Genomic DNA, 12,471 nt, shown 5'->3' with positions numbered 1-12,471 from the left:
CGCAGAAGGTCCCAGGTTCAATCCCCGGCAGCTCCAGTTAAAAAGGACCAGGCAGGAGGAGATGGGAAAGACCTGAGAACCTGGAGAGCGGCCGCCAATCTCAGTAAACAATACTGACCTCGATGGACTAATGGTCTGATTCAGTATAAGCCAGCTTCACGTGAGAGTTCTGTTCAGGGGAGGGGCCGTGGCTCAGTGATAGAGCCTCTGCTTGGCATGCTGAAGGGCCCAGGTTCAATCCCCGGCAGCTCCAGTTAAAAAGGACCAGGCAGGAGGAGATGGGAAAGACCTGAGAACCTGGAGAGCGGCCGCCAATCTCAGTAAACAATACTGACCTCGATGGACTAATGGTCTGATTCAGTATAAGCCAGCTTCACGTGAGAGTTCTGTTCAGGGGAGGGGCCGTGGCTCAGTAGCTGAGCATCTGCTTAACATGCAGAAGGTCCAAGGTTCCATCCCCGGCGTCTCCCGTTAAAAGGATCTCAGTTACTGACCCTCCACCTGAGACCCTGGAGAGCAGCTGCCAGTCTGAGCAGACAATGCTGACCTTGATGGACCGAGGGTCTGATATAAGGCAGCTTCCAGCCTTCCTGAGTAATCCTAACTATTTTGCTAATCTTTATCCTGATCTTCCCCCCGGGAGTCCAGGGCACCCTACAAAATCCTCTCTTCCCTGTTTCAGCCTCCCAACAGACACTGCGGTGGGATAAGGCCGGTCTGCCACAGAAGGGCACAGAGTGGGCAGTTTTTCGGGTTACACCAGCCCAGTTTTTCGGCTTTTTTCGGGTTACACCAGCCCAGGCCTTACCTGCAAACGCCATGATTTTCACAACCTGCCCGGGCGCGATCGCGTGGTTTAAGATCAACTGCTGTTCGCGGGTTGGCTGGATGTCCGAGCTGGCGCTGGGGAGAACCAGAAAACCCGGTGAGGACCTCGTTGACATATGCCCCAGTTCTCGGCGCACGCGGGGACCCGCGGAGAGCTCACGGGAAAGTCTCCCTCTTCCTTTTGCGCCCTTCCACCCTACACCTCGACTGAGACAACTGCCACTCTTCAAGCTTAGCAAGACAGGGATGGCTGTGTTCACCGTCCCTCCGTTGCTGGGTTTGTAAGGTGGCAAATTTTTGGTTTTCCCGGGTAAAGCTCCTCTGCTTTGAGCGTCTGCAGAACAAGCAGAAATTCACCAGATGAAGCTTCTCCCGTGCGGTTCTTCACCTGATGCATTTCTGCCTGTTGCACAGAAAGAATCATAGAGTTGGAAGCAGCGTTCCCTCTGAGATGAGTTAGTGTGAGCGAGCTCACAGTTTTTTAGCCTCCGACTCACACGTTTTTGTCCTAGCTCAGTTAGGATGGCTCCAGAGCAGACTAATTTATGTAGCAGCCCAATCGCTCGCTCACAACTTTAATGCCCGTAACTCACAAAGCAGAATTTTTGCTTGCAAGACTCCACAGCTTAGAGGGAGCATTGACTGGAAGGGATCTTCAGGGTCATCTAGTCCAAACCCCCGTGCAATTCAAGATCACTGCAATGCAAGCCTCTTGTTAGGGCCGCGGAGTCCCTGTTTCAATCTGGAGCTCGCTTAAACCTCTGCTTGGTGTTTCGCTCTTCTTCCCTACTTTAAAGCGCACTGCACACTTGGCTTCCTAGTCCCAAATCCCTCAGAATCTAACGCTCTCCTGCCAGTGTGGCCTCCTCCATGTACACAAGCAAAATACAAACGGGGATCACGGTTAGACAATACAGAAAACTGTAAGTACGCCGGAAAGCAAACTAACAATATATTGCACATGTTGTGATAAAACAGTATAATCCAACATGTTAAAAAGTAAAGGTAAAGGTTCCCTTGCTCGAAAGCCAGTCGAGTCCGTTTCGAAGCCGAAGAGCCAGCGCTGTCCGAAGACGTTTCCGTGGTCATGTGGCCGGCATGACTAAACACCAAGGCGCACGGAACGCTGTCCCCTTCCCACTGAAGTGGTACCTATTTATCTACTTGCAATTTCTTGCTTTCGAACTGCTAGGTTGGCAGGAGCTGGAACTAGAGACGGGAGCTCTACGCCAACATGTAGTGAATTAATAATAGAGATTCAATAGAATTTATAAACATATAAGGTAGAAGAAGTTTAGCTTGGAGAGGAGACAAATGAGAGGGGATACGATCACCATCTTCAAGTACTTGAAGGGCTGTCCTACAGAGGATGGAGAGGAGTTGTTTTCTGTTGCTCCAGAAGGTTGGACCAGAACCAACGGGATTGAAATTAAATCTGAAGAGTTTTCGGCTAAACATAACTGTTTTCTTGAAGCAAGAGGGCAGTTAGAGCAGTTCCTCAGTGGAGCAGGCTTCCTCGGGAGGTGGTGGGCTCTCCTTCTTTGGGGGTTTTTAAGCAGAGGCTAGGTGGCCATCTGACAGCAATGCTGATTCTGGATATTTAGGCAGATCACGAGAGGGGAGGGCAGGAAGGGTTGCCTCGGTGCTTAGTTCTCATGGCCCTTTCTTGCATGCCCGGGGAGAAGCTGATCGCCACTTTGGGGTCAGGAAGCCATTTCCCTCCTGGCCAGTTTGGCTGGGGATCCTGGAGGTTTTTTGCCATCTTCTGGGAATGGAGCAGGGGTCACTGGGGGTTTGTATGTGGGGGGGGGGTATTTGTGAATTTCCTGCATTGTGCAGGGGGCTGGACTAGATGACCCTGGAGGCCCCTTCCGACTCTATGATTCCATGATTCTAAGGTATCAGAACGTATTATACAAGGCATGAACATTCCAAAAAGCAATCGGCGTCACCAGTTTAAGGACCGCCTAATGACAAGTACATAATACGCAATATACAAGCTAAAGTCCTCCTGTACGTGCACAGTCTCCAGGTAGATCTCCCGCAGTGTTTGGAACAAGGACTTCAAGCAGAAATCGGCTGAGCAAATCCCGATGGACAATTGAGACTATGTCAAGAAGACCCTTTTTCAAGAGCTGACAACCAGCTATTCATTTGGTCAGATACCACTTATCAGAAGGGCATATTAAAAAAAGGAACACCACTACCTTCTATTGAATTTCTATTCTTTTCTAGTTAATTAGTTTACCTTTGATGGCATTATAAAAGGGAGAACATTAAACTAAACATAAATAAATAAATAAATAAAAGAAAAGAACTAAACATAAAATGAATCACAAATGTAAATGTCCCAAAATTACAGTATATTACTTCGTATAAGAACATAAAAACTTTGCCACTGAATCAGTTATATTGTCATCAAAGTAAATTATATTGCTTATTGTAATCTTACTGCTATTGTTACTGACTGTTTTTAGATGTTTTGTATTAATTTTACTGGTTTTTAATTGTTGTAAGCCGCCTTGAGTATCAGGAAAATCCATAATGCTTGATAAAATTGGAAATAAAATACTTTAGCTAATATTATTATAATAAGGACACTCTAACAACACATGAGGCACTGTTTCAATAGTTCCATTTAAACAAGGGCAATGTAAGGGGTATACCCAGAAATCTTCCGGTTGAAATCACTGAAGGTAAAACATGAAGCCCAGCAAGAGAATTTCTATTATTAATTGACTACATGTTGGATTAAATTGACTACATGTTGGAGAGCCCCTTTGGTGTAGTGGTTTAAGTGCGCGGACTCTAATCTGGGAGAACCGCGTTTGATTCCCCCACTCCTCCACTTGCACCTGGCTGGATGACCTTGGGCAAGCCATAGTTCTGATAAGAGCTGTTCTTGAAAAAAAGCCGCTTCTGTCAAGAGCTCTCTCAGTCACACCCGCCTCACAGGAGGGTGTCTGTTGTGGGGAGGGGGAGGGAAAGGAGTTTGTAAACCGCTCTGAGACACCTTTGGGTAGTGAAGGGCAGGGTAGAAATCCAATCTCTTCTCAATCTCTCTTCTAAATTGTTTTATCACAACATATGCAATATATTGCTAGTTAATTTGCTTCACGGTGTTCTTACAGTTTTCTATACCTTCCATACAGGCAGCATACAATGTTTTATGCCCTCATCGGTATCTATACATGCATGTGTGTATTTATTTGATTTATAACCCGCCCTTCCCTGTAAACAGGGCTCAGGGCAGGTGACGACATTTCCAAAAACACACAACAATTTAACACTGAATTCACATTAAAATAAGGTTAACAATTAAAAATAAGGTTAACAATTTGGCGAACGATTTCTGAACGCCAAGTTTCCCCCGAGACAAAGTGCCTTTTCCCTTCTTTCACACGAGCGGCACCGTTCCACTGTTATCAACAGCTTCGTTAAGTGTGGAGTGTTTGTGAACACTCCGTGACATCACATCAGGGTTCGGCCAATCCTTGGACAGCTGCCAGACAGACAAGCAGGCGGGGTCCATAATTAATCTTGTATTTCGACAGAAGATACGATAGGCAGTACCTGCAGCCGTGGCCACTTTCGTAGCTGGAGCCGGGCGTCTCTGGTTTTACAACTGCCGGGCCGCAGCTTGAGTTCTCCATTTGACACAGGCAGTAGTTAATGTTGTAGTGAATCCTACAAGAGGAAAGTGAGAAATGAAGGAGTCACTGTGGCTCGGTGCTTATGGGGAGGGATGCTCTAGCTTGTGGAGTCTGTGGGCACGCTGGGAACTCTGAGAAAGGTTAGTGGGCTTCACAACAAAATGGCTGCCATCGGAGGCTGGACCAATCACAAAATGGCTGCTGGTAGGGGCAATTTCAAAATGCTGAAAAGCAAGTCTTAGGATGCATTAACAGAAGCCTTGTTACTACCACGGGAGGTGGTAGTTCTGCTCTATTCTGCTGTGGTCAGGCCTCACCTGGAGTCCTGTGTCCAGTTTTGGGCACCACATTTGAGGAAGGATGTTGACAAGCTCGAGTGTCGTGTCCAGAAGAGGGCAACCAGGATGGTGAGAGGGTTGGAATCCCAGTCTTACGAGGAAAGGCTGAAAGAGTTGGGTCTGTTTAGCCTGGGAAAGAGAAGGCTTAGAGGGGACACGATTGCAGTCTTCAAGTATTTGAAGGGCTGTCATGTAGAAGATGGAGCAGATCAATTCTCTCTTGCTCCGGATTGCAAGACTAGATCTAATGGGTGGAAATGACAAGGGAGTCGTTACCGGCTAAATCTCAGGAGAAACTTCCTTGCTGTAAGGGTGGTTGAGCAGTGGAACAGTCTGCCTCGGGAGGTGGCGGATGCTCCTTCGCTGGACGTTTTCAAGCGGAGGCTGGACCTTTTGGGTATGTTGTAGGGTTATATTTCAGCTGTGCTCCTGCAGAGTGCAGGGGGTTTGACTAGATGACCCGCAAGGTCCCTTCCAACTCTAACATTCTATGATTCTATGATTCCAAGCCGAACATCATCTTATGATGGGGACAGGTTTTTCCAAAAGGGCGCCCCTCACAGACCCAAAGGTGAGGCTTCCTGCGTTCTTCCGAAGCACCTCCTGCTCTAGTGAACTAACCAGGATTTCACTCCCTACTTTGGAAAGAGATGTTTTGGGGAAGAAGGAAATGGGCATCAGGAAACACACACAGGCAGGTGTCATGGTGCCCCCCAGCACCACACTGGAAATCATTGTGTTAGAGTGTTGGATTTCAGAGACCTGGGTTCAAATTAAGGTATCCAGGCTTTTGGGGGCAGGGCATGGGGAGAGTGAGTGTCTTGCAATGCAGTGGTGTTGCTTCTGGGTGAAGACCCAGAAGAGTGAAGACTCAGAAGTGATGGCGCTGTGTCACTCTAGGCCTCCCTCATCTCAATGATAAACACCAAAGAGTTTCGAGAAATTCCTAGAACGTCTCAGATGCAGCAGCCAGAAGTGACATAAGTCAAGCCATGTTGGATCAAGCCAATGGCCCATCCAGTCCAACATTCTGTGTGACACAGAGCGCCAAAACCCAGGAGTCCTCAGGAGGCCCACCAGCGGGGCCAGAACTCCTGAAGCCCTCCCACTCTTGCCCCCCAAGCATCAAGAAGACAGAGCATCACTGCCCCAGACAGAGTGTTCCAGCTATAAGAAAATAAGTCAAGCCATGTTGGATCAGGTCAATGGCCCATCCAGTCCAACACTCTGTGTCACACAGTGGCCAGAAATACCAGGTGCCATCAGGAGGTCCACCAGTGGGGCCAGGACACCAGAAGCCCCTCCCACTGTGGCCCCCTAAGCACCAAGAAGACAGAGCATCACTGCCCCAGACATAGGAACATAAGAGAAGCCATGTTGGATCAAGCCAGTGGCCTATTCAGTCCAACACTCAGTGTCACACAGTGGCCCAAAATATAATGTGCCATCAGAAGGCCCACCAGCAGGGCCAGGAACTCCAGAAGCCCTCCCACTCTTGCCCCCCAAGCACCAAGAAGACAGAGCATCCCTGCCCCAGACATAAGAACATAAGAGAAGCCAATGTTGGATCAGGCCAGTGGCCCATCCAGTCCAACACTCAGTGTCACACAATGGCCAGAAATACCAGGGGCCCTCAGGAGGTCCACCAATGGGACCAGAACTCCAGAAGCCCTCCCACTGTGGCCCCCCAAGTACCAAGAATACAGAGCATCCCTTGCCCCAGACATAAGAACATAAGAGAAGCCAATATTGGATCAGGCCAATGGCCCATCCAGTCCAACACTCTGTGTCACACAGTGGCCAAAAATACCAGGGGCCCTCAGGAGGTCCACCTGTGGGACCAGAACTCCAGAAGCCCTCCCACTGTGGCCCCCCAAGCGCCAAGAAGACAGAGCATCACTGCCCCAGACATAGGAACATAAGAGAAGCCAATATTGGATCAGGCCAATGGTCCATCCAGTCCAACACTCTGTGTCACACAGTGGCCAAAAATACAAGGAGCCCTCAGGAGGTCCACCAGTGGGACCAGAACTCCAGAAGCCCTCCCACTGTGGCCCCCCAAGTACCAAGAATACAGAGCATCCCTTGCCCCAGACATAAGAACATAAGAGAAGCCAATATTGGATCAGGCCAATGGCCCATCCAGTCCAACACTCTGTGTCACACAGTGGCCAAAAATACCAGGGGCCCTCAGGAGGTCCACCTGTGGGACCAGAACTCCAGAAGCCCTCCCACTGTGGCCCCCCAAGCGCCAAGAAGACAGAGCATCACTGCCCCAGACATAGGAACATAAGAGAAGCCATGTTGGATCAGGCCAATGGCCCATCCAGTCCAACACTCTGTGTCACACAGTGGCCAAAAATACCAGGTGCCATCAGGAGGTCCACCAGCGGGACCAGAACTCCAGAAGCCCCTCCCACTGTTGCCCCCCCCCAAGCACCGAGAAGACAGAGCATCACTTGTGCCAGACAGAGTTTTCCATCTGTACCTTGTTGCTAAAAGCCACTCATGGACCTCAGCTCCTGGAATCTATGGAAAACCATAGAGTCTGCCCTCTGAAGCTGCTGTTTTCTCCAAGGAAACTCATGTCCGTAGCTGTAAATCTGGGAGGACTCCAGGGCTCAGCTGGAGGCTGGCAACCCCACTCGTCTCAGAACCCATCTGTTAACTTCCACCAGCCACTGCCCTGCGCCTGCCAAATGCCTTCTTTTCCCGCACACGTACCGGTTGCTGACGTTGACGCCGCCGTCCCGCATGGCGTGGAGAAGGGTGGCCATGCAATATAAGGCTTCTGTGATGTCCACCAGCGAGAGGTTAGAGCCCGGCCTCTGAAGGCAAGCCACCAGTTTCTGGAGGTCGGCGAGGGATCCGGAGAAGAGGACGATGGCCGCCATCACAGCCCAGATGTTTGGAATCTAGAGGGAGGGAGGGAGGGGGAGGAGGAGATTGGATTTATACCCTGCCCTTCACTCGGAGTCTCAAAGCAGCTTACAGACTCTTCTCCCTCCCCCTCCCCACAAAAGACACCCTGTGAGGTAGGCTGAGAGCAATATTCCCTCTAAGCTGTGGAGTCCTGTGAGCAAAAATTCAACTTTGTGAACTACTGGCATTCAAATTGTGAGCAAGTGATTTGGCTCCTGCATAAATCAGCTTGCTCTGGAGCCCTCCTTCCTGAGCGAAGACAAAAATGGGTGAGCCGGAGGCTAAAAAGCTATGAGCTAGCTCACACTAACTCAGCTTAGAGGGAACACTGGCTGACCCAAGGTCACACCAGCAGTTGCATATGGAGGAGTTGGGGAATCAAACCCGGTTCTTCCAGATTAGAGTCTGCACTCCTAACCACCACACCAACCTGGAGCTCCTAACCACTACACCAAAACCCAGCAATGTGTGATGCAGCCCTAATCTTTGCATAGGAACTCTGCCTGTCACAGCACCCTTGCGAGGCTGTGCATAACTGCGGAAAGTACAGTTCCGCTGGGCCTGCAAGACGGAGCTCTCCCGCCAGGCCTTTAGTTGAGGCAGCAGGCATCCATTCGGATTAGGCCTCCCCCACCCACCCACCCAGTGGCCACTCTGCAAGACGGAGCTCTCCCGCCAGGCCTTTAGTTGAGGCAGCAGGCATCCATTCGGATTAGTGGCCACGGATCCTGAAAGCCAGACTGGGACCACACCAGGGGTCATTTCCTGCAGGGAGCGCACAGGAGCGGAGCTCCGGCAGTAAAGAGCCCCGGGGGCGGGCACAGGCAACCAAGCCCCACCCCCTGCTCCCAGTAGCCCTCAGTCAGAGCATGAAGCAGCCAGGTAAGTTGCAGAGCTCCCCCCTGGCCCCCCGGCCCAAAACAGTCCAGTGGCATCTTTAAGACCAAGTTTTATTCAGGTACAAGCTCTCCCTCCTCTGTGAGGACAGATCTGTGCGTCCCCCCCCCCAATAGCTAGCAATCCAAAACAGTCCAGTGGCACCTTTAAGACCAAGTTTTATTCAGGTACAAGCTCTCCCTCCTCTGTGAGGACAGATCTGTGCGTCCGTCCCCCCAATAGCTAGCAATCCAAAACAGTCCAGTGGAGCCTAAGCGGTGGGTGTTGCCTTCTGACACACTTCCGGTGATGTCAGGGGGTGTGGCATATGCAAATAAGTTATGCTAATGAGCTGTGCTAATGAGCTCCTGCACCTCTTTTTCTACGAAACGACCCCTGGACCACACTATCTACCGTGAGGGATGTTGTCGTTTTAAATGCTGATGATTTTACTGAATTGAGGCTGATGATTTTATGGATTTTAATTGACTATTGTAATATGTTTTAATTGGTAAATCTGCATTAATTGCAGATGCATATATGTTGGTACCCCCCTGAGCCTACAATGCAGGCAGGGCGGGATAGGAGTCTAAATAAATAAATAAATAAAAACTCTTCTCCAGAAATCATCCACTGATTTCTGCCATTGTTGGTTGAGATAATCTGGCAGACCCTACCGGGGTGGACATGTGGAGCATGTGTGTAAAACGCCACAGAAGTGTTCTGTATCTGAAGAAGAGTGCATGTGCAGGAAAGCTTCTACCCAGAATTAAACTTTGTTGGTCTTAAAGGTGCCCCTGGACTGAAGCTCTGTCCTGCCACAGAAGTGCTGACTCCCTTGTTGCAGCGGAAAATATAAAGTGATACCAGTTAGGAGGAAAGACCGGCTTTTAGAAGAGAGCAGGGGTGGTTTCGTAGAAAAAGAGCTAGGGGAACTCATTAGCATAACTCATTAGCATATGCCACACCCCCTGACATCACCTGACATGTGTCATAAGGCCACACCCCCTGACATCACCGGAAGTGTGTCATATGGCCACACACCCCGCCCCCAACGGTCCCGGCCGCTGCCGCCGGCCTTGCAGCTCCACTGCCGAGCCCCGCGAAGGCCCCCCCTGGCCCCAGGCAGGCAGGGGTGGGGAGAGGCAGGGAGGAAGCATCCCTCTTCTCCTGCCTCCTCCTGGCTGAATGAGGGCTGGAAGCAGGGCGGCCGGAAGCAGGGGGCGGGGCTTCGTCATGTGCCCCGCCCCCATACCTCACCCGGGGGAACTGCGATCCCCCGCGATCCCCCCTGAAATGACCTCTGGAAGAGAGACTGAATTTGCACAACAGACATCCTAGAAGCTGAGAGGCCTTCAGGTCGACAGGTAACCCAGAATCGCAAGCACCCGGGACATACCCCCTCGTTCGGGCTTTCCAAATCGGGCAGTCGCTTCGCAATGCAGATTTCGGCCACGCGAAACAGGGGGTGGCTCTTCAAGCACTCCAAGATGGCTTGGGAGTTTCGGCGCTGCTGGTTCTTCATGGCCACTACGCACCTGGGTGGACAGGAAGACGGAACAACAGGTCAGCGCAGCGTTGCCTGGTGCCCCCCCCGGCAACTAGCGGGGGGGTGAGGGGGACTTACTGGCGGCAGGGAAGAGGCCTAGGCCACCGTCGCTGGTGACGCCACTTCCAGTGGGCACCGGGAGTGACGTCATTGCGTCACCAGCAACATGGGGACACTCTGGTATTCGGGCAAAAACTCCATGGCAGAAGCCATTTCTACCATAGAGTTTTTGCCCAACTACCATTCTGTTTTTTGCCCAGAGCATCATGTGTTGCCTTCCGTGGCGACAGATCAAGATGGGTCGCCGTGTTAGTCTATCTGCCGCAGTAGAATCATAGAATCATAGAATGTTAGAGTTGGAAGGGACCTTGCAGGTCATCTAGTCAAACCCCCTGCACTCTGCAGGAGCATAGCCGAAATATAGCCCTACAACATACCCAAAAGGTCCAGCCTCCGCTTGAAAACGTCCAGTGAAGGAGCATCCGCCACCTCCCGAGGCAGACTGGTCCACTGCTCAACCACTCCGACAGTTAGGAAGTCTCTCCTGATATTTAGCCGGTATCGACTCCCTTGTAATTTCCACCCATTAGATCTAGTCTTGCAATCCGGAGCAAGAGAGAATAGATCGGCTCCATCTTCTACATGACAGCCCTTCAGATACTTGAAGACTGTAATCATGTCCCCTCTAAGCCTTCTCTTTCCCAGGCTAAACAGACCCAACTCTTTCAGCCTTTCCTCCTACGACTTGGATTCCAACCCTCTCACCATCCCGATTGCCCTCTTCTGGACCCGCTCGAGCTTGTCAACATCCTTCCTCAAATGTGGTGCCCAAAACTGGACACAGGACTCCAGGTGAAGCCTGACCAGAGCAGAATAGAGCGGAACTACCACCTCCCGTGATCTGGACACAATGCTTATGTTCATGCATCCTAAGATCGCATTAGCTTTCTTCGCAGCCACATCGCACTGCAGGCTCATGTTTGGCTTGTGATCAACCAGAACACCTAGATCCCTTTCACATGTGCTGCTGTCAAGCCAAGTCCCTCCCATTCTATATCTGTGCCTTTGATTTTTTTACGTAAGTGCAGGACTTTTTCAGCGTTCCGTGCACCTTGGTGTTTAGTCATGCCGGCCACATGACCACAGAAATGTCTTCGGACAGCGCTGGCTCTTCGGCTTTGAAACGAAGATGAGCACCGCAACCCTAGAATCGGATTCGACTGGCTTTTGAGCAAGGGAACTTTACCTTTAAGACTTTGCACTTATCTCTATTGAAATTCATTTTATTTGTCTCAGGCCACTGTTCCAGCCTATCTAGATCATTTTGAATCCTGACTCTGTCTTCTTCAGAATTAGCAATCCCACCCAACTTCGTGTCATCTGCAAATTTGATAAGCATCCCCTCTATGTCTTCATCCAGGTCATTTATAAAAACATTGAACAACACCGGGCCCAGGACCGAGCCCTGCGGCACTCCACTCGAGACTTCCCTCCACGTAGACGCAGAGTCATTTACGAGCACTCGTTGGGTACAATTTTTCAACCAACATCCAGCCCACACTGAACCAGCTTATCCTCAAGGATATCATGAGAAACTTTGTCAAATGCTTTACTGAAATCTAGATCCACAGCATTGCCAGAGTCAACCATTTAATAACTCTGTCAAAAAAGGAGATAAGGTTGGTCTGGCATGACTTATTCTTGATAAACCCATGCTGGCTACTACCAATTACTACCATTACCACCAATTTTCTACGTGTTGCCAGCGACACAATGTCACTTCCTGTGCACACCAGAAGTGACATCATCTTGTCACTGTGGCAACAGCAGCCTAGGCCTTCCTCTGCTGACGCTAAGTCCCCCTGCCAGCCCGCTGATGGGATTGGGGCATCGTCCACACCCAGAGGAGGGCGGGCAACCCGGGTTCAGCGTTCATTGCTTTGGATGCAACGGAGACAACGGCCCTGGCCATTTGCTGGGGAAAGAGGCGGCGTGGACAGGAAGGCAAAAGAAAGCCCTCGACAGTTTGGCCACAGCGGAACAGGGTCCCAAAGCTCTCGGGACTTGCGGTCAGGTTGTCTCCTTGGTACTGTGGAAAAATCCACCAGGGGCCAACACACGCAAGTCTGAGATGGCCCCAGCCCCCTGATGCAGTTCCCACAAGCAACCTTTGACCTTCCGTGCTTAACAGCAGAAGAAGAAGGAGAAGAAGGAGAAAGAGAAGGAGGAGAAGGAGAAGAAGGAGAAGAAGGAGAAGGAGGAGAAGGAGGAGAAGGAGGAGAAGGAGAAGAAGGAGAAGAAGGAG

The 12,471-nt window shown here is 50.6% G+C and overlaps 1 protein-coding gene across 1 annotated transcript in view; it reads right to left on the bottom strand.

Moving 5' to 3' along the window:
* FBXO18 (F-box protein, helicase, 18) overlaps nucleotides 1-12,471 on the bottom strand; it is a 60,875-nt gene that overhangs the window by 34,059 nt on the left and 14,345 nt on the right. The window contains exons 5-8 of the mRNA XM_015413816.1: nucleotides 10,017-10,155; nucleotides 7,544-7,734; nucleotides 4,402-4,515; nucleotides 809-903 (exon numbers count right to left, since the gene is read on the bottom strand). Coding sequence (XP_015269302.1) covers nucleotides 809-903; nucleotides 4,402-4,515; nucleotides 7,544-7,734; nucleotides 10,017-10,155 — 539 coding nt within the window. The remainder of the gene's footprint in view (nucleotides 1-808; nucleotides 904-4,401; nucleotides 4,516-7,543; nucleotides 7,735-10,016; nucleotides 10,156-12,471) is intronic.

This window comes from Gekko japonicus, unplaced genomic scaffold (genome assembly GCF_001447785.1).
Source record: "Gekko japonicus isolate JY-2015 unplaced genomic scaffold, Gekko_japonicus_V1.1 scaffold890, whole genome shotgun sequence".
NCBI lineage: Eukaryota > Metazoa > Chordata > Lepidosauria > Squamata > Gekkonidae > Gekko > Gekko japonicus.
The sequence above is the reverse complement of the archived record's forward strand: the minus strand, read 5'-3'. Positions and strand labels throughout refer to the sequence as shown.